Source organism: Denticeps clupeoides, chromosome 15 (genome assembly GCF_900700375.1).
Source record: "Denticeps clupeoides chromosome 15, fDenClu1.1, whole genome shotgun sequence".
In the NCBI taxonomy this organism is placed as follows: domain Eukaryota; kingdom Metazoa; phylum Chordata; class Actinopteri; order Clupeiformes; family Denticipitidae; genus Denticeps; species Denticeps clupeoides.
In genome coordinates this window covers 15817134-15839700 of record NC_041721.1, presented here as the reverse complement: position 1 = coordinate 15839700, position 22567 = coordinate 15817134, and the positions used below count along the sequence as shown (strand labels likewise).

General features: G+C 43.5%; 1 protein-coding gene across 7 annotated transcripts; it reads right to left on the bottom strand.

The window, feature by feature from the left end:
* Window positions 1–1351: 1351 nt before the first annotated feature.
* Window positions 1352–21992, bottom strand: rab3ip (RAB3A interacting protein (rabin3)). 7 transcript variants are annotated; one of them, XM_028954930.1, is made up of 14 exons: window positions 14798–14873; window positions 14553–14609; window positions 12883–12993; window positions 11505–11771; window positions 10897–11077; window positions 9094–9189; window positions 8121–8198; window positions 6297–6500; window positions 5159–5287; window positions 4106–4218; window positions 2995–3018; window positions 2679–2778; window positions 2118–2187; window positions 1352–2027 (listed from the first exon to the last, which is right to left on the bottom strand). In XM_028954930.1, exons 4-14 carry the CDS (start codon window positions 11744–11746, stop codon window positions 1945–1947), a joined length of 1320 nt encoding a protein of 439 aa, XP_028810763.1. In that variant the 5' UTR covers window positions 11747–11771; window positions 12883–12993; window positions 14553–14609; window positions 14798–14873; the 3' UTR covers window positions 1352–1944. The 7 variants fall into 7 exon arrangements, with proteins under 7 accessions (XP_028810763.1, XP_028810762.1, XP_028810760.1 ...); XM_028954929.1 differs by lacking the exon at window positions 14553–14609 and adding an exon at window positions 14293–14345 and having other exon boundaries at window positions 14798–14849; XM_028954927.1 differs by lacking the exons at window positions 14553–14609; window positions 14798–14873 and adding an exon at window positions 21807–21992.
* Window positions 21993–22567: the final 575 nt, after the last annotated feature.

The window sequence follows — 22567 nt, the reverse complement described above, 5'->3', positions numbered from 1 at the left end:
CCACACAAAATCACCTATCGGCGACACAATGTGAACACTCGAAATGTTATTGTAAGTGACCACTCTTACTTGCAGTCAAACTTTAAGTGTTTTTTTTTCACATCATTTACTTTTTCACATCATTTTACGCCACCTTGCGTGGCGTTCAGGTCTGTAAGACTGTAACAAACGAAACATTAATGAAAATTATTATAATTGAACTTCACACTGCACACCAGCCCTTGACTGGACCCTCAAAAATAGGAACACCATACAATATCATGGTGCTGGTCAAGCTTGGCAATAAAGATTGTACAGAGTGTTGAGAACCCGCCATTAGGAATGCCGAATAATAGGAATCATTTTTCCACCCGACTGAGTGTATTGATCGCTTTGTCCCATTTGTCGGCTTAATAAATAGCTTATATACACACATATGCGTTCATATAGATATACATTTCATACGGCCCCACACCCCTCTTTGATTCTCAACCACATTACAGTTTAAAGAATTTCAGAAATGAAATTCTCACGTTTATCTGAGTCGAATAGAAAAGTTTAAGAATATTTAAATGTATGGATGTGTAGTGTGGAAAGACTCCATATAAGTTTCCTTACCTCAAAACCAAGATGGAGTCCTGAAGATCTGCTGAAAACTACCTCAGTTTGTGTCAAAAATGAATCCTGATCAAGTGCAATCCATTTGAAAGAACAATGCTGACGGAACCTCGTATTCCATTCAGTTCATACTTCCAACCTGCTCCTTCGTCATCCACAGAGCTTCTAACCGGAGGAATCCCAACGACGATCCCAACTTTTCCAGAGTCCCTCTAATGGCGGCTGTGGCGTCTTTGTGTGGGGATGCACTTTGATCTCTGATCAAATGCCCAATCCAACCATCCGATGTAGGTGTGTATGTGTGTGTGTCGAGTAGGCCATAAAGGAGGCATTCTTTACGAGCTGAACACCCGCTGAAAGACATCAGAGCCGGGAAGAGCTGAACAGAGCGACCTTATCTCCCTGCAGACGTGGGTAAATAGTACAGTCACTCTTGATATACAGCTCCTTCTCCCTAAGAGCAATCAAACGAGCACATTTATGGTTCTACTGCCCCATTCTGGATGACAGCGAAGGATAAAAACAAGTACCGTCTGACACGTCACGAAACGCCGCCATTTCTCCACTGGGAAATTTCTGCTAGTGGCACCTGCAGGGATCTTTCAAGAAAATAGGTTTTGACCGGTAACATCACGCTCTTGCAGAGGATTTTTTTTTTTTTTTTACAATAGATTTTTGCTCCAACCCTGGTTGTCAACTGGACTTCACATCATGCAAAAAAAAGTCAGTCACACAAACAAGCTGGCAAACCAGATTTCAGGAGGTATACAATTTTTATTCAGAATGTTCCAGAAAGGCACTAAAATAAACGGAGGAAAGCTCGATGTGACCAGGAACAAGGGGCAGGTTACTATGAGGGATTTGAGAGAGGACAGAATAAAACAAACACATGACGACATGTACCACACACACACACACTCACACACAGGCACAGCATCACACCACTAGCTACATTTAGAGTTCAGAACTGAAAGGTCCAGGATGGGTCTAAAACTCTCATTTGAAAAGATTGTACAGGTTTCGTCGGTCTTCGTTGAGTACCGAAGTATGCAATAATGAATGCGTATCAAAACGCTTTGTTCCTTTCTTCAGAAAAACAACAAAAATGACTTCATTTCACTCAGCATTTATTACAGATAATGGAATATGGTTAAATTCAGCAGCATATTCATGGTTTTGTCGTCTGTTTCGAAATGAGTGAGGAGGGGGTGAGTAGAACACGATCAGTCCGCCACTCACACAGGCAACAGCAGAAAATGTGTCTCTCTAGTAAGATGAGTGTCTGATGGGACGGTGAGACGATTGGAAAGCGCTGCCACTCTTCACCAGGTTCGGGTAGAGGTGCGGTCACAGGTCGTCCTTGTAGTAGCCGAGTTTGGCATAAGACATCTCCTTCCGCAGTTGCATGACCTCCCAGAACATCTGTTCAGCTACATGAAGGATTAAAAAAAATGACAATTAAAATACTGACCATGCGTTTTTGCCATTGCAACCTAAATTGAGTAGTGAGAAGTGCTGACCGTCCTGCTGCTTGACCAGGCCTTGGTGTATGTAGCGGATGTAGGTGAAGAAGTTGCACACAGATGTGATCTGAAAGATGCATAGAGAGGTTGGACCAAGTAAGAGGCTTGAAAAGTTTTTTTTCAGGATGGTTTAGATTCAGATCATAGAGAAATGCAACAATGCTGTTACGGTTATTGTGATGTTGATCATTTTTTAGTAAAGATTACTTTGGGACCTGTGGGTGAAATGGTTTTATGCTGTAGCAAAAAAAGATTTTATTGCTAGCCTTAGACACTCACCTATGAAGCAGAAGACCACAAAGTCACAGGTTCAAACCCCACTTAAAAAAAAAAAAACACTACCATTGTGTCCCTGAGCAAGACTACTACTGTCACTACTGATGGCAATTAGCTCTGGTTAAGGACATCTGATAAATGGCAAAAATGTAAAAGTAATGTAAATGTAAAGAATCTCAGTGTGTCAATATGAAAGTGTGAATGGTGTTTTCACTGGAATTCAGGGTCTATGATTGCAATTTCATCACAATACAGTGTTGTACTGTACTGTACTGTACTCACCCGATACCGACAGTAGGGAGACACATAATAGTAGTTGCTGGAGTCGCCAAACTTGATTCTGTGCTTGCACGTTTTGGTCTGGCCGCTCAGAGCGCATTTTCTGCAGATGAACCGGAGAGCGGACTTGAACACATCCAGAGTATCAAACACAGGAAAAACAAGCAGCTAAACCTCACTCTTTCTGCCTATCCCAAACCATGGAGTCAGTGATCTTGTGCAAACTGTGCGACGAAATGGAGGCAAGGCTGTGTGTGTATAGATGAGGAGGAGAGAGAGGGACAGAGACAGAGAGCAGAGAAAGAGAGCGAAGACTTACGTGACTATTTCAGACCTCCAGCCACTGGGGTTTCCCAACCGAGTGTGGGGAAAAGAAAGAATACAAAAAGGAAGATAAAAAGAACAAAACCAGATGGAATAATGACAAAAGGAGGCAGCCGAGCATACAGCAGATCAACTGAAAGCTTGGAGAGAAGCGTGGCAGAGAAGAGCAGCCAAGACCTGCGAGTTGGAGACTGGACTTTTCACTGCAGTTTAAGATTATATCACACACACACAGACACACACACTTTTTTATGTAGTCCAGTGTCCTGTCCCAGGTGATGGCTAAAAACCAGAAGGTAAAGTGAGAGTAGTAGGATGTGATTGGTGAAGTGTTGAGAGTTATCTTATGGCTCAGTGTAGCCCTTTTGGATTAGTGTGCAGGACAAAAGTATATATATTGTGGGTGCTTTTTTACCTAGTTGTTGAACAACTATGGTATGTCTCATTAAATAAAATGTTGAAACTATATATACTGTTTACCAAATGAAGTCTCAGTCAGTAAAAAAAAAATGTGTTCTTGGAAAATCCTTAGAGTATATTACACCACTAATAATGACAGGGTACAATATGACACTACATATTAGTGATTGGGTGTTTTAAAAAATGGCCTCAAGCATTTACGTAAATCAACACTGCTGGGCGGTGTGGAAAACCTGTAGAGTGAGAGATGAGGACAGTGTGCAGAGTTGGTTCAAATCTACTCATGTTACACATTTCCAAAGTGGCTAATACGCCCGCCGTGCTTAAAGGCCAAAACGCGAACCTTCGTGGCCAATGTTGATTGTGTGTCAGTGCATTTTTTGAGTGTTATTATTTGTTACGTCATAGCAATGGCTGGTTGTTTGGTATTGGCTCTCGCTTCCCTGAAAAAAAAAAAAACCTCAAACTGGCTTGAGACAAAACATCGGCAAAGTGTCACCCGGCAATGTGGGAGCCTTGCTATCATTCCCTTGTCAGTGTTTTAAAATAGCCAATAATAACCAGGCCTTCACATTTGCAGGATTCACAATCTGTTTCCATTCAGAGAAACATCAGGGTTACCACTTTACCTGCATGTTTGCCATCTACCTGCACAATTTTCTATTTCGTGCGTGTGTTCTACTCACTTTGGTCCTCCACACTCCACAGCGGAGGCCTTAACCACAGGCAGCGGCTGGAATCCCACCGGCTCCACGCTCAGAGTATTCCTCTCCACCGCCTCCAGGATGGCCGACCCCAGCTGGGAATGGAGAATCCACACAAGAACGGCAAACACACACACACACACACGCACAAACGGCTGGATGAACAGAAGGCCGGATTCTTCAGTAGCCTATAACTGCATACCAGCCATGCAACTTGGCATTGTAACAAACACGTAATACCACCCTGAATGAAACTGAGGACGTGAAGCTGGCCCGTTGCCCACCCCATTAGACACACAACTCAAGGGCCTTCGAGAAATAATCGGCTTACAGTGAGCCTAGGTATAGATAATTGTTTAACCAAAGTCCCTGAACCTGCTCGATTGCATATTTTTAACTAACTGCAGAACCAGATATGCTCGGCAGCTATTGCAGTATTGCAGACAGCCATGGGGTGGCAGTATTTCAGAAAAATTTCATGTGTATGGTGTACTGCAAAGGCGGTTTGCAGAAAATCAGCCTCTACAGCAGGGGGACAGACTGCTTTCACTGGCCACTTTATTAGAACCGTTTGTCTGCATTTCTTGCCTACAACTAAATTAGGTATAGACTTCTAGACTCAATTTAAAAGTGTTAAGTTACAGGCTGTAGTCCACCTGCTTGATGCCATCCACTTTCACATTCATTGAGTGAACATAGAGGGGGGACCATTCTTGACGGGAGCATATTAAGTTTATGGACAGCAGTGTCTCAGCTGGGTAGATCATGGTCCACAACCCAAAAAAATATCCAGCCAGCATCAGTGTGTTGGACAGAAACTGACTGCAGATGAAGAGCTAATGCAATAGCCTGGAAGACTTCCAGATGTACCAACTGACAGTCTAATGAAGTATAAGAGTGTGGAGTATACAATCACTGAAATAACATTTCATTTCAGGGCCGGAGAAGCCAGCTACACAGGCTTGTTATGGTTCTGCACATAGGAAAAATACAAATTAAAATACAATATAGCATTCATTTATGTCACACACATACCTCACTCTTAGAGAAGGTGAGGCATGGGTAGATGTCTTCTCTGTAGATGCGGTCCAAAAAGGAGCAGCTCCTCTCAAGGGTGGGCTCCTCCTTCCATGTCTTAAATTCACTGAACAGCAATGAATCCACCTGAGAATGGTGCATGTGCACACACAAAAACAAATGTATTTATTATGATTATTATTACTTACTTGGTGTTATTATTAAAAATAAATTATTGTTTATATTTGTATGATTTTTGGTAGTTTGCCTGTTTTGTAACATGTTTTGCAAAGTTTTGGTTTCTTAAAAAAAGTACTAACTTCATTTAATTTACTACAAATAAATACATTTGAACTGCAGTATTATTGCAACTCTTACATTAATAGAGTTTTGATACCATGGCTGGCTGTGCATTTTTAATGAGAATGTCAAAAATCAGACTGATCTATACAGCACCTCACTGTATTTTTAAGCAGCACATTTTAACAGCAGGTGGTAGAACTAAACCCATAAAAAACAGGCTATGACAATGTTTTTGGATGCAGACAGGCTCTTTTTTCCTTTATCATGATGTTTGATATCACTGTTTATTTCCTGGAGGAAATATTAACCCTTTACCTCTCAGGAGCATTGGATTAATAAAGAAAAATTGTTCTGATTATTTGAGTGTTATCTTCAGGCCCAAGTCTCAGACAGAAAATGGGATGAAGATTAGGGGCATTTCTAATCTGTTTTGATGGAAGGGTAAACACAAAGAAAAAAAAAAACCCAACCCCCTGCAGGAACCAAATGAAGGCAGACTTAAAAACAGTTAAATCAATAGCATCTTAGCCAGGAATCTTAAATATAATCAGTTGCGGGTTTTTCCCCTCTTTTCTTAAAGACACCAACAGTATCTCTACAGAAGAACGTCATTATAGAAGTTCATCTGAAGTACAGCAGTGAGGAAATTTGAATAAAGTCTGGGAGAGAGTACAGATGCGGAGAAAGATTGCAAGATGCAAAATGTCAGATCAGAGAAAGATGTAGTACAGGAGGATAGCAATAGGAAAAAAAAAGAAAAAGAGCAGAAGTCGCGGAGAAAGCAAGATGGAGGGAGAGAGAAAGAAGAGGGTCGTTTTGATTGAGACAGAGAGTGGGTCGGAGGCGTGGGTACCTCTTTGCATTCGCGGACGATGGGCTGGGGCATACTCAGCTCCTGCTGGCTGCCCAGCATGGCGCTGCTTGTGCTCTTGTTGCGGGCGTGGCCCTTCTTGAAGGGGGCCTTGGGGCCTGAGGGCAGATCTTTAGTGGGGGAGGTGGGAGAAGTGGAGAGCACCAAGGTCTTCAAGGCTGCTACCTCCGCCTGCAGGACGTCAATCTTAAGGGATGGTAAACAGATTAGAGATAAGGGAACATCTGTAGAAGAATAGATTAACATCAGGGTTTGGCAAAATACATTAATGTATTCTGAAAAGTTATGTATTTTGAATACATTTAGAGCACATTTAAAATACATGTTTAAAATGTATAAAACATGTATACATGTATAAAACAGCTGTTATGCATCATTATTTGTTGTTTAGTCTAATATAATCCAATATATGGATGCGCAGCCAGGGGAAAAAATTATTTGAACCCCTGCTTGTAAGTTTACCCACTAACAAAGAAATGATCAATTGTATGTTTATTTGAACAGTGAGAGAACTATTACAAAATCCAGACATTTAAAAAAAGTTATACATTTATTTGCATTTTTATAAATTAAATAGATATTTGATCCTCTATCAAATAATTTGCCTTATAACATTTTAACATAATCAGGGGATCAAATCGTTTTTTTTCCCCTCGAATATATACATGTGTTCTCTTGTACCTCGAATATAATCACTACAAATTGAAGCCCAGTGGTGTCCAACCAGCTCTCAGAGCTATGAGTGGGATGCACAAACTAAACTTCAGCCTAGTGTCCTTGACCTCCTACTAATTTGAACACAGTTTCCTGTGAGCAGAGGCACGAATATTACATTCAACACTGAGCATACAACAGCTGATGATGTGTAATTGTCATAAGCAAGTTCTGATGTGCACAGGTTGCATTCTACCCCTTTCTATTTTTTTATGTTCTAAAAATTGCAGATGCTTTTTGTTGCCTTGTCTTCTTTAATGAACTGCCTTCAGCCATCTTAGTGCACATCAGTAATTACTGACTGTGCTGGAATAGTATCTGCAGCAGCTGCAGCAATAGACAGGAAGGAAGTAATTAAAGCTTAGAGATGCTCATTTTCAGTGGAAGATCTTCTCCGATCGAGTTATTGGAGTAATCTACCAGTGGAATCGTTTCAGTCCTCGTTCCATGGTTAATCCGCGCACACACACAGATACTTAAAGCTGGATGAGCACATACAGATTTTCCAGAAAAGGGTACATTTGTGTGAACAACATGTAGCCTCAGCAGTGACATCATGAAGTACCGGCTGATGAGAAATCCTCATGTGAGGAGTGGTGATTTAATGCAATCTCAGTCTGAGAGCACTGGAGTGTGGGCCAAAGGTGCCTTTTGTACAGGAGTGTTCCCTCTCATCAATCACCACTCGATGGCATATGCTCTCCACAAGTTGCCTGCCAGCATACAGAGTGCTCATTAAGGTGGTTTTGGTGGGTGTGCGACTCCACTTCTGCGAGGGTCCTGCGGACCCCCAGAACACTGCCAGCATCTCCAATAGAAGCCCACCGCCCAAGGCCCGGCTGAAGAGGAACACTCAGGGCCATTTTTGATGTACGCCTCAATTATGATTTTGCATCAAAGGTTCTTGAGAGCACCTGTGACACTCAAAGTGTCTTCCACAATGACAAATTAGGTCACCACTTTTCTGTAAATGGAAAGTTTTTTTTCCCGATGTATGCATTTTAGCTTTGGAGCTTTGGAAAATGATGGCCTTCACATTTCTGGTGCACAACATAACCTTTCATTAACCTGTTGCATATACCTCCCGTTTACCTTGCCAAGAGCCTCCTTCAGCTGCTTCTCGGCATTGGACTGCTTCACGTTAGCCTCCCGCACCATCTTATGGGCCTCCTGTGGAATTAAAGCAGAGGTCATAACCACAGTCCCTTTAATTCCCTCCGCAAACCTTCAGCCATAATGCACCACACCAAAGAGACCCCCAACACAAGCCAAGCCTGCCTCACAGCGCACCAAGAGAAGCCTCTGAAAGGAGCTTTCAAGAACAATGAGAGAACTCAAACAGGAGAAAAAGAACTCAAAAGACAAAGAGCTAAAGACTTTCCACCCAAAGGGAGACATAGAGCTGATCAACACATGGATTCAGCACATCTCATACTGTATCTGTCCTCAGACCTCAGTCTGAAAATGTATGTGGCTGATCAAAAAAGAGCCTCATTACACACATTTCTTGCAGGCTTCAGAGAGCCAATGTCAATAAGAGAATTCCGGAACATTCAGGAGAGCATATATATTTAGTCATTCAGCCACAAGCTTCACCAACAGCCAATGACTGGGAGAAGGTACGTAAAAGATGCAAACGTTATAGACTTATTATTTGCCTAATATACAAAAGCTCTGGGGAAAAAATGAGACCACTTCAACAATTTCGTTTTCACTTATTTCTCAATGGATGGGCTTATTTCTCTTGTTCTGTGTAAAATCTAACATACATATAACATATAGCAACTGCCATAGACAAGAAATGGGCAGTTTTTTTAAGTACTCTGTTTTTTTTTCCACAGAGCTGTATGTATATATGATAAATTAAAATGACATTGATGCCCCCCTGCCACATCATTGACCACAAAAAGGAACCACAACGGGCTGTAAATGTGATGTGCTGAATCAGACGAATAGCTGTGTGCACAACTCTGTGCCTTGGGAGAGGAGGGACGTTCAGGGACGACAAGGAGGCGGAAGAGGAAGGGTGAGGAGGGGGAAAGGCTGATGAAGAAGCCAGACAAACCTCAAAAAGGCTAGCTGTGAGCTCTTCCAGTTCCTGCCCCAGTTGGTCCCTGACTTTAGATAGTCTTTCACATTCTTCGTCTTTTAACTTAAGCTCCTTCAAAAAGTGAAACAAAAAATGAAATGAAGCAAATCAAATAAAAATGAGGGGAACACAAAGCAAATGAATGAAACAGAAGTGAAATAAAAATGTGCCTTATTTGCTTGACTTGTACCAAAAAAATGCTCAGCAGAACTCAAATGTTGGACAGCATGGCTGCGGGTGGAGTAAATTGGGAAAACGAATGGGATGGTGATTCTGTTCTGTCTACACACACACCAATTCACATATGTTGTTGCCTATAAGCATGGTGCACACAGCTGATAGCTTGAATTGTTGGAAACCTGGATGTCAGATACCATAAAAAAGCAGCATATAAAACCACTAGCTACACTTATACACACACAACCACACAAATGCACATACAAATCATCAGTGATGTTCATTACCACCCTTACCAGCTAAAAACTTGTATATTACATGCACTAGTGTAGTAATGATTATAAACCAGACTTTTTGTATGTGCGTTGTGTTAAATATCATGTTAAAGTGAGTAGAAAGCGCTCAACATCTTTCACCAATTCTGTCTCCAACAGTAGAACAAATTTATGCTCTCCAGGTTTAGAAGCTGTGGAACTAGGCGTCTTACGCTCTACACTGGTGAGACAGTTGGGACTGGTCAAGCTGAAGTCGTTGGTCATGATGGATGTACGAAAGATGATCGTGTGTGTGTGTGTGTGTGTGTGACCCAACCTGCATCAGTACAAGTAAACCATCTCAGTAAATATCTCAGTCTATGTGAATTAATTCAACTAACGGTGTTCACTGAACACATTCATATTTCTTTTGCGAGTGCTACTGCAGATTGCAGTGTGTGTGTGTGTGTGTGTGTGTGTGTGTGTGTGCGCGCATGCACAAGGTCACTCCATTACACATTATGGTTCTTGTTAGCATTAGCCAACCCTTACCTAATCCTTCAATATGTCCCTACAGCTGTTTACAGCATATCTGTGGGTCCCCACATGTCAACACCAACAGGGTCTGGGCCAAAATATGGTTGCCATGGCAGCCTGCTGCTTGAGACTGCCCTTTTCAAGAAATATTTGCATCCTACATTTGCATCTGCAACAGTTTAAGAGTCCAGAAGTGTTCTGAGTCCAACGACTGCGTACATAATAAAGTGACACTTATTGCAGGATCAAGTCCATATTACATTAGATATTATATTTAGTTATCTGTGTTGTGGACAGTCTTAATAAATATTTACAGAACGTTACACATCATTGGAAGGATAATGTTGGCATTCAACTCCCTCACATTGCAGAGAGGGTCAACCAGCAGTCAAGGGTGGGGACAAGAAGGGTCAAAACAAAAACAGCGAGGAAAAATGCGCAACGCACAAGAGTGCTCTGAAAGGACCCGATTCAACATGATGAAGAAATCCTATTACCAATCAGAGCCTGCAGAATCACTGCAGCATTGCGCCCATTACCGTAATGGCCTCTACTGTCTCTGGCTAATTCACTGCTGGAGCCTTGGGGAGAACAAGAGGCCTTTTATGAAAGGGGGCAGAACTATCCTACTCTGCCCCTGCCACAGTACATGAAATTTCATGCTTCCGTTCCCATGTTCACCAGTTCTCCACAAAAATAAAAACAACCACATTCCCCAAACTTGTATGATTTCATAATGACATTCGCAATAAAGAGGAGAGTGTAATAAACAGACAACTTCTTAGAATGACACAGTTCTGAGGATATTTACCTGTTGCGCTTTGGCAAGCTCCTCCTTCAACCTCTCATACCCTTTCTCTCTTACTTCCATAACAGAAGGGCTCCTGAGTCGTGATAGGCTGTCTGTGCTTAAGGCCAGAGGATTGTCCCCCTCCTCACTGTGCAAAACCCCGCCTTCGCCATGCTCCGCCTCCGCCTCAAGGCCTGGAACACTGGAGGAAAGCACACATGTATATGAAGAGCAAGGAAAAGAAAACTCCACCACACTAATCAATAGTCAATCATTGTCCTTCAGCAGAGCGGCCTTAGGCGGTGTTACACACTCACACACAAACACACACACCATAGTTTTAACCCTAATGATGCCAGTGCGTCCATTAGTGCTCCCTCTCGAGAGTCAGGTCATTAAATGAAAAACGAGCTAACAGGCTAACATGGTAGCATTGAGCTGCGTTTCATATGTGATCCATATGTAATGACAACATTGATTCTTTATATTTGTAAAGAATTTCCCGTATTTGGTGATGCGCCTAACGTGATTTGTGTGATTTTAAATCACACGTAGAGAGAGAAATCCATATATTCCCCAAATATGATGCATTATTGTAAAATTGTAAATGACTGGAGAACATCCCTCACCTGCCATTGTGAGGCTGCTCATTGCTCAGGTGGCAGGGTGTGGAGTAGACAGGCTGTGTGGGCAGCTGGTCTGCTCGCAGGGTGTTGGGCGGGGCGGTGAGGGAGTGTGTGCGGTAGAGTGTGGTCGGGGGGGCGCTGGCGTTGCTTTTGGACAGACGGGGCTCGGCGAGGCCCTGCAGGTCTGGCGTGGTGGGAGAGGCCAGATTCACCTCATGGAATCCTTCAAGGGGTTCGCTGGCCATAGCCTCGTGGTCATCATACACACCTCTGCATGCAGATAAACACACACACCCATGAACATTGTCGAATTAAAAACTCACCTTCCTTCCTAAACATACCCATTCATTGCAGAATACATTTATCAGTTGTATTTGAATTAGCATTTTATAAACAAGTCTAAGCACATTGAGCTATCTTCTCTGTACAATAAGTAAAAAAATATGTATCTTCAAAATACGCACTTGAACTTGCACCTTGCTCACTACGTATGTAGTTTTTGTACGCACAAATGTTGTATTTGTATATTGTATTTTATAGACATCCAAAAATGCAAATCCTATGTATAACTATAATACCAGAGTTTAATACGGTCGTATCGTGATGATATGTTTTTGATACATTCCCAAGGTTCTGTTCATCATTTTGGCATCAATCCTCCACATTTGCATAAATCCGCTGGGGCAGGGGCTCCAGCTGTCCTGACCTATTTGAAATTGAAATGGGAGCCGTGAATGGCAGGCGGGTCCAGGTGCCGGGTCCCTGATTAAATGACTGAGCATCTCTCCACTGCACCCAGCTGGCCGCCGTGGCGCTCGCCGCTACCTAAAGTAGGTCATGGTGCTCCGCCCGACAGGCAGCGCTGGACTTGCCAGATGCTACTTTTACTACAAGGTGTCTTTACTACATGGGGAGGGCAGTTAAGCCATTTACTTTACTTTACTTTATTTAGCAGACGCTTTTATCCAAAGCGACTTACAAGAGGAAGACATCAGCAATTCTCATTCGATTTCTATAGAATTTTGAGTTTACAAAACTAAGAGCCTTGATAAGGCCTAACTTGTCAGCAAAGAGCATGCTCAGAGATTGTTAAGTGCTAGCCGAAGAAAAAATTATAATGTATATATATATTTTGTATTGTTTTGTGCAATGTGTACGCATGTGCGTGTGTAAGTGTTAGATTTGTCTGAAAAAAAAAATCACCTGCTTCTATTATTCCTGTTATATACTTAACAGTCTATATAGAGCGCACTTGTCTCATAACTACATTTATGGGCACGCTTTTAAATGGAACTAAACCCAGAAGACATCTGATAACTTCACATCAGACGGCTACATGGTTAACCAAATAAATCAAAGGGCGCCAAGGGTGGCAACATACCATTCTAATGAACACGTTATGTGAAGTAGGAAGCCAGTTAGAAGAATCCAGAGACGTTCCACCATCCGAGTACACGGTCGTACACGGTCATGCAGTCCGTGACAAGGTCTCCTGGAGAATAATAAATGAAAAGGGACTAAAATCACATATTGTGCTGCAATTTAGAAAAATCACTTGTCTGGTGGCTTATCAGTTGCTCTAGTTAAGATGACCACATTGATTTACTAATAGTTGCAGAATAGATGACATAAGATTAATTTTAAAAAAATTACACAAACAAAACACTCAGGAAGACGAATTGGTGTAACTATAAGATTAGAGTAGAATAGTGAACAGTTTATGTACTCTTTATTACAAAAATGACAATATGATGATATGACATAATGAATATGAATATGTGATTTACCAGTAATGTAATTTATCACTGAATAAAATGAAGACAAGTAGTGTCAAATAAAACATTAGATCTGTTAATAAACATTACAGTTGTAGTTTATCCAGCAACATTAACATGTTTAAAACCAACATGCCTGACTGGGATATGTTATTCAGAGATACACAGTCTCACTTTTTCCACTGCAGAACATATGAAGAACAGACAGAGGTGAACACTCCCTTCACAGCTCATAAAAAAGGAGCCACATCCCAGGTCACATTCCAAAGGTTGAACAAACTAATAGTCCAGCCTATCACACCATAGTGAGCGGCTAATCCCAGTTTCGAGGGACTCTGAAGCACACAAAGCCTGCCAGTCATGATGAGTAGACGGTTTAGTAGCCCAGTTCTCGGTTCCATTATGACATGTATGTGCTTTTTAATCCGAGCCCTTACTCGATCCGAGCCCTTACTCGAATTAAAAACCCAAATAGTTCCTGGTCTTCAGAAGAACCGGTTAACGCCAATCTTTATATTTCACTCGTGACCGCAGCATCATGTCAAGATAAGATCTATAGGGGTGACACACACATACACAGAGGCAGCAGACTGGAAGGAAGCTCGGTGAAGGCCTGGGTGAAGCGTTAATCTCATGCTCACTCGGGCGGCGTGAGAGAGAAGGGCGAGTTATGAGTTATGCATGAGACCGCTGCTGTCCACATATCTGTCACCGCACAGACGCGTCGCATACACACAACAATGTGACCACTGGTGCCGAGTTCTGGCAGCACCGTGATGCAGACGTCTCTGTATCTGTTGGAGTCGCATCTAAACAACCACAAATTCCAGTCATTAACTACTTATTTACTACTGAAAATAAGTGCATGTTTGTGGGAGGTTATCGGTCCTTTAATTAACAGGTATATCATTAGAAAACACACATATTTCAACCTACAGACCTTCATCCTGTAGATATTACACATATTACATTTACATTTATGCATTTACTAGACGTCCTTATCCAGAGCGACTTACAATCAGTAGTTACAGGGACAGTCCCCCCCTGGAGACACTCGGGGTTAAGTGTCCTGTTCAGGGAAACAATGGTAGTAAGTGGGTAAGTGAACCTGGGTCTTCTGGTTCATAGGCGAGTGTGGTACCCACTAGGCTCCTACCACCCAGAGCAAACATAAACCCAACATAAGCGGAGAAGCACACAAACTATGCCAGACACCTATGGGACATTTCATCCACAATTCAGTCATTAATGATTAAGTTGTTGCTAGAGAACTTACATAAACACTCCTGCAGCTGGTAACTGCACAAATCATCCAGTAACAAGGAAATTGCCCCTGCAGCACAAAATATGCAGATTTTCAAGTTTCCCTATCTTTTTTAAAATCAAAACTCATCCACATTAGAAGTACACAAATTCTTTAAAATTGTTATTTATTTATTTATTTATTATTTAAAGCAACTGATCATTGATGACCGAAAATTAATTGCATCAACACCTCTGATTGTCTCTGTATTTTCTTACCAAGACTAACTTCAGGAGTCCTATGGACTTCTTTTGTTCAGGCAGCACAGAACTGACTTACAGTGCGCTTGCTGCCCTTAATCCAGGCTCTGAGGCAGGGGGTTATGGGTAATCGGCATTAGCAGGAAGCCGTCGGCCCACTCTGCCAACATGGGAATGACTGGGCGAGTGAGTGGGAGTCAGATGGACTTAAATGAGCAGAATGTAACTTCATCCTCACCTCTAAAACCCGAACCTAACCCCATACCGTAACTCTACCTAAAGATGGCTGCATTCATACATACCCTGTCTCAGCCAACTATCAATTCAGAACAGAGCTGCAGCCAAATAGTGATCTAAGCCTCATCAACATTTATCAGTCTGTAGGTCGGTATTCATCAACCTCCACATACATTTGGGTCCCACTTGTCCCATTTTGTTTGAGGAAATCCCTGCAGCGGATTGTGAAGTCCGCCCAGGAATTCGTTGGCTGTTCTCGACCCGCTCTGGATAAACTGCACAGCGCTCGCGGCCTCAAGAGAGCACAAAACATCACTCCTCACATCCTGATCATGACCAGTTCCAACTGCTGCCAACAGGCAAGAGATACATGAAAACCAGGACAAAGCGACTAAACAACAGCTTCAACCCTGTTGCCATCAGGGCACATTTAATCCATTTTTCCACCTCCAACTCAATTTCTTGTTCATGTGCAATAAGAGTTCTCATGTTCAATGAGGTTACTACCTGACCCTTAATTTTAAATGTTATAGTTTGTGTCATAATATATGTCTTCTTTTAAGATAGCTTTTTTTACATACAGTATTAAAGAAAGTGAAAGTGAAGTGATTGTTATTGTGAAACACTGAAACGTGTCCTCTGTATTTAACCAATCACCATTGGTGAGCAGTGGGCAGCCATGACAAGCACCCGGGGAGCAGTGTGTGGGGACGGTACGGCGAATCGGGATTCGAACCGGCAACCTTCTGATAATGGCCTGCTTCCTTAACCGCTAGGCCACCACCGCCCCACACAACTGCACCTCATTTTGTTGTACTTTTTACAATGACATGAAAGACATTCTGATATACTCAAAGTCCTGTACCTGCACAGGAAGCGCTGAATGATGCTCTCCATTCCCCAGGGAACCCGGGGCAGGGCCTGCCATCTGCAACACAACACCCCTTTACCCTATTACCATGGTGACAATGGATCCTTTTACACTGGACAGACTTCAAGGACTTACTACTCCGCCACAGACACGGCTGGTCATCATTTTCAGTTCCTGAAGGACCCCCTGAGAGAATGGAAATATTCTTTTGGGGATCCTCCAGGTAAACCCCGCCATTTACAACATTTATTCAGAGCGACTTCAGTCCCCCTGGGTTAAGTGCCTTTCTCAGAGACACAATGGTAGTACATGGGGTTTGAACCCATGACATTGTGTTCTTCTGGTTCGTCTGTGAGTGTGTTACATGCTAGGCTACTAACACCCCTGCCTGAACATCTGTGTGCCAGTCTCTGTTAGAATGCTTTGTGTTCATGCCTGAAACCTCAGCATGCCCTCAGACACAATGTGGAATAAACCAGTCTGGTAATGGATGCCCACGCAGTGCTAGAGAGGGCAGTCGCTTTCACCTGAGGATCTTCTCACCTGAATTTGGAGGCTATCTGATGTCCTGGGCACGACGCTCATCAAATATTCACATGGCCCACCAGGCTGCATTGCTGCATACGGCTAGGCACGACTGAAAGTTTGATCATTATAGACTCCATTACCACGTTTGGCCATATGAAGAAATGGATCAAGTAGGTTTTCTATTTTGCTGCTGGGCATCATTAACCAGAGCAGAATTTATGGTCATACAACTTTGTCCATACAGGTCTTCACAGGTTCATTTGTAATCCATATTTTCCTAACTATTTACGTAAGCAGATTGTTAAATACAGGTAGGTGAGTGTGTCTTTTTTTGTTCTTGTTGGACAAACTCAGCTCCATTTTACTACAGGGTCAACATTGCAAATTAATAGGCTACGACATTTTTTTTGCTTTAATTAACACCAAATCAATATACGACATAGAAGAAGGGAAATTACCCAACTAGAACATGAGGGTCAGAGTTACAAACCCTAAGGAACAAAACTATATTACAAAGCTTTATTACCAGGACTCTATAGAGTGAGATCAATTTGGTTGCACACGTAACCTAATATATCAATGGTGCAATTTAAAAAAAAAAAAAAAAAAAACTGTGACAAGCCGTTCAGGTTCAGGTGCAGGAAAAAGTCTGTAAAACCGTTTTCTAAACCAATCAGAGACCTCTGATTAAACAGAGTGGATGTGGCTGGATTAGAGCTTTAATCACACCTTAAAAGTTAGTCCCGATCCTGACAAGTCCAGCTTTTTAAAAGCCCGAACCCGACATTATTGTGGCGACAGATGTCGGCCAACATGACTGTACCAACATGCTTTGCGCGTGTTGCGAGTTGTTTTTAACATAGTTTTTCATGGTCAAAGTCATGTCAGTTCAAGCAGCAGCAGATCATCGGGCCGCGATGATAATCAAGTTCAAGCCCTTAAAACGCTTGCTTTTTTTCCAATTTTGATTTTCTTTTTAATTAGATTTGTTTTAATTTCATCTCAGCGAAGTACTTATTATTTACAAGTCAATATTGCCTATTTGGGCAGCGATTTAAAAAAAAGAAAACTGAACCGCTAGCGTGATGCCATCGAAAATTTGGCCGCATCAGTGAAACCAGCGCAAAATGTTGGTCTAGAGTCCAACATTAACTACATGTTAACATTGCCTGTGATCAGTGGGAAGGGCTTATTCTGACTACCAAAAACTACATAATACACTCACACTCAAGCAGCGATGTGGTGCAGGGAACTGAGCATCATGGGTAATAAATAAATACTAATAAACAGGCAATTAACGCTGATCACATAAAACTGCTACTCATTCAGATGAGTTCAGATCATCTAACAAACTGATCAGAGTTTATTAGTGCAATTCATCCAAGGCATGCAGTCCACAGTTCAAAGAATGTGTGTAATTAGCGGTGTAAAAATTTACATTCACCACAACACATACAACCAAGATCAACCAACTGATGCGTTTTATTGAGCATTCACCAAATATGCAAATAAACGTCAATCGTAGTAGCCTAGTGGATCACAAACTTACCAGAAGACCACAAAGTCACAGGTTCAAGCCCCACTTACTACCATTGTGTCCCTGAGCACTTAACTCTGAGTGTCTCCAAGGTCACTGTCCCTGTAACTACTGACTGTAAGACACTCTGGAAAAGGCTGTCTTTTGGCTAAAATTTGGCTCCAAATATCTAGGTTCAAAAATTGGAAAACGAAAGAATCAAGAAAAAACGTGTCCATGCCGCATGTCTTAAACAGCACAGAGAAAGAATTCTACAGCTCTGTTCCCTGTCCTAATTCGTTTCGACACTAAATCCTCCAGCGCTTGCTTTGCTTAAGGCCAGTGTCAAACACCATAGACTCCCATGTATCCCATAAATCTATATATCTGCTAGCAGAAACATCCCACCCCCATCTCTCTGCTCCACTCAGTCTTCCAACATGCAACATCTTCAGACACCCAGTATGATTTACGGCTCCCTGCTTCTTCTGCTCTAAAACCAAAAAGAATTTTGGTGACAGATCGTGTTTTTTTTTTTTTTTTTGTGGGGGGGGGGGGTGCCATGCTGCTGTTGCCATTTGGTGACCCCCAGCTAAAATGGGTAGCGCTGCTCAGAAGATCAGAACATCTCTCAAAGCACAAGACATGCATCAAGGGGCAGTGGTGGCCTAGCGGTTAAGGAAACGCCCCGAAATCAGAAGATTGCCGGTTCGAATCCCGATCTGTCAAGGTGCCACTGAGCAAAGCACCGTCCCCACACACTGCTCCCCGGGCGCCTGTCATGGCTGCCCACTGCTCACTCAGGGTGATGGGTTAAATGCAGAGGACAAATTTCACTCTGTGCTGTGCTGCTGTGTATCACATGTGACAATCACTTCACTTGATTTATTATTATTATCTAGATACTCCTAGCAGTTTTGTCTCCTAGGTGGCGGAATCATTGACTGAAGACCTACCTCTTTCTAGAGAACTTTTACAGTAAATACTGTCCAAAAAAAATTATTTGCTCCTGTGATATTAAAACACACTTAACGTGGTCCCACAGCAAGCTTGCTCACTTTCGGCATGTCGGGAATATTGATGCGATCCCGTTTTTGCAGAAAATCTCATGGGTTGAACATGTACTGTTCTTCTTCGACCGACTGTCTTTACAAAACCTGACCGGCCGTGTTTTCCGAACACATGCATCTGTTGTCCTAAAGCGGCAAAGCTATTTCTGGTGACCGCACCTGCACAGTAGTGTCGAGTCAGAGCTGATTGTTCTCTACCTCGGCCTCTCCTTTGCTCTTACGTGCACACGATTGTCACAGTAGGCTCAGAAAGGGATCAGCACTTTAACGTCATCGTGGAATGAACGGCAGGCCTTTCTCGAAGCCTGGATCGTATGGCATGACACCTGATACATGGCCGGGCCCAATTTCACTATCATTAATGGACTTGTGAGATCACAGTTGGATACCCAACAGAACGTTAACAGGACTCGTTTTTAGGTTAAAAGTAGCTAAAAATGTTAAGCGTACTGAGACCTGTCATTTCCCATAACAACCACGGAAAAAGGAGAATCCAGTGGTGGTGAAAAGTGTTTCAAAAGTGCATTTCCTCTGAAAAGGTGCAACATGTGAAAGTGAAGAGTGGTCGTCATGGTGAAACACTGCAGCACACGGTGACACAACGAAATGTGTCCTCTGCATCTAACCATCAGTGGGCAGCCATGACAGGCGCCCGGGGAGCAGTGTGTGGGGACGGTGGCACCTTGGCCTGTTCCCTGAACCGCTAGGCCGACAACTGTAAATTCAGCCTAACAGCGTCGGCTCAGGTCAAGATGTCTGAACTGATATCACTACAGATATTGTAATTCAACACACACAAGGATGCAACGCAGAGGACACATACACACCATTGGATGGGATGACTGGATACAACTGCACCTTAACAACATAATTATTTTAATTATTTAACATGAAGTCACAGCAGCAAAAGCAATGACCCTAGTTGTGACTACTTAGGTCATATGAGCACATGAAGGCCTTGCTCTCCACAACTGTTGACAGTTTGTGACACAGATTGGACACTCTCACTAATACGAGTGGATGAGCGTCATGTTCAAAAAGGCATCGGTCAGCGATAAACGGCGAGCTGGGCCCTCCGTCACTCGCGCCCTCGCTCGACTTGGCCAAGACGCGGGCGGTAGCGATTCGCCCGGCCCGAGCCACTGTGCCATATGGGGCGTGCTGGCTGTCAACTGCACATCATCCCACGGGACCGTTAATAACTACGCCCCGGGGGGTGGGGGGTTTACTCTGATTTAATAATAATAACGGCAGAAACAGGCAGAAGAAAGGAATCCGTTGTGAGAGGTGCACACTGTTATTTCTAAAAATGCTGCAGGGCTTTCACAAACCCAGAAGGACAGAAAGGAAGAGAGTGAGCGAGGGAAAAAGAGAAAGAAAGACCCCAGCTGCAGATTGATGTTTGTCTTATTTCATCCAATAACTTTTCTGTGTATAATGTCTTCACTCGGCGGCTCACTCGCCCGGGGACAGAGGAGGGCTGGTCACATTCCTTCCAAGGCCCGGGCCAAACACTACCTTTTACCCCCGGGTTGAGCTAACGGTATCAATGGTGGAGGCGTGTGACGGGGAAAAAATGAAAATAATAACACAGACGTCGTAGTTCCGCTGACCCTGACTCGCCTGAGCTGCTTAAAGGTGCAGTGTGCCATTCCGATCTGATGCGAATTCAGCCATATATCTCAGCGCAGCCTGCTAACAACCCGGCTGTCTGCAAAACTTGCATCTTCGTGCCCCATAGCATTTAAAATCACAAAAACTCAGGAAAGGAAAGGTACGGAAGCGGACCCGTAATCGAAGGTTGCCGGTTCGACACACTGCTCCCCGGGCGCCTGTCATGGCTGCCCACTGCTCACCAAGGCTGATGGTTAAATGCAGAGGACACATTTCGTTGTGTCACCGTGTGCTGTGCTGCAGTGTCTCACAATGACAATCACTTCACTTCCGTACCGCGAAGGACCGTCATCGGCACCGGTCCCACATACGATACTCCTGTGCGGTCGGGCGTGCAGGAACCAAGCAAATCCCGTGAAAGCACACCACCTTCTCCAGGTCTTCTCCAGAGTGTCTCCTGTATAACTGCAGGTCGTATAAAAGCCCCGATAGGCTCCAAGCAGAGGAGAAGAAGCACTTTGCTCCTTCGTGCCGCGCACCGGGCGTCCCCACCTCGGAGGACCAGGCCAGAGCGCCTCAGAATCAGCTCTGGAAAGCGGCTGCTTAACAGCCCCGCTAATCACATTATGCGCCACAGAGCAGGTGGACGGACGCAGGAAAGTGCATTTTAAAGACGGGAGGGTGAGGTCCGGGCCTACGGGCGCTTCGTTCTAATCACGAGGGGGGGGGAAACACACACTAAACGAGCGGGGAGCACAATTAGTTCCGCAGTAATTTAATCTCATCGCGACCTGACAGGAGCGGAGAGCCGCTAACACACGCACGGCTAACGAATGAACCCCGAGCCCCAGCAAAAGGCGCCGAACGTGGCCGCAGGGGCAGCATTACACGCAGACACGGAGCCGGCGCATTAAAAACAATAATCATAATCATAGTGTTCATATATATATGTATATATATATATCTATCGGCGGCCACACCGACTCGGCGTCAGCTAGCCGCAGAACGTCGGCTGCGCTGTTACGGCGAAGTGCTGTGGGCGTGGCGGCTCCGGTTATGCATTATTAAAAACAAATAAAAAAAAAAAGAAAATTGTACTAACAGCAAGATGGTGTGGGTTAAAATTGGAGCGCGTGGCACGTCTGGGTGCAGGTCCCACCGCACGACGTGAAACGTCGCTCACGAACTCACCCAGCCGTCAGGTATGAGTCCTGTCAGGTACGAGTCGGCGCTGGGAGCGTCAGAATGTCGCCGGGTATGTCCGAGACGTGTCGCCGGCCGTCCTTTTTGGTGGCATGGAGGGAGCGTAAGATGGTTACAGTAACTAAGGGGCAGAATGAGGACCATCCGTCCAGCCCCCCTCCGTCGCTCCCGCCCCACTCTTTCCTCCTGGCGTGTGTTGCCAGGTGCATGTGTTTTTTCACCCCGAGTTATTTCACTCAAGATTGCTGGTTTGGTATTTTTTCAAATACTAGATGTGTAAATGAATGAACGAATAACGCTTCCAAACCGAGGAGTGACACGTTTCGAGTTTTAATCTTGGGCTGCGCTTCGGACGCTTTTAAACACACCTGGCAACAGAGTTTCTAGGGTGGCGAGCATGACTGGGTGGGTGGGGGCACACCCAAGGCGTGACGCGTGCGCTGTCACCTCTTCATTTTTTTGTTTGTTTGATCGCAAAGGCATGGGCAATTTCTGGCAATATCGACTCCAAAGAAATTTATAATACAGACGAGCCTTATTCCTTTACATTATTATTAATGTTATCTTTGCTGCACAATTAATTCAAAACGCCTATAATAGGGAAAAAGAATAACAAATTAAAGACCATGATGATTTTGCAAATATGAGATCTGGCAATTATTTTTAAAAAGGCTAATTATAGACATTTAAAAAAAGATCAATGTTGTAGAAGCCATGCAGTTTATCTTCGTATAACACGGTTTAATAAC

Coding starts and splice junctions, on each gene's coding strand:
- rab3ip (XM_028954927.1), bottom strand. CDS start 11,746: ATGGCCAGCGAACCCCTTGAAGGATTCCATGAGGTGAATCTGGCCTCT. Junction 11,078..11,504: donor GAGCAGCCTCACAATGGCAG/GTGAGGGATGTT, acceptor GCTTTCCTCCAG/TGTTCCAGGCCTTGAGGCGG. Junction 6,501..8,120: donor TGAAGGAGGCTCTTGGCAAG/GTAAACGGGAGG, acceptor CCATCCCTTAAG/ATTGACGTCCTGCAGGCGGA.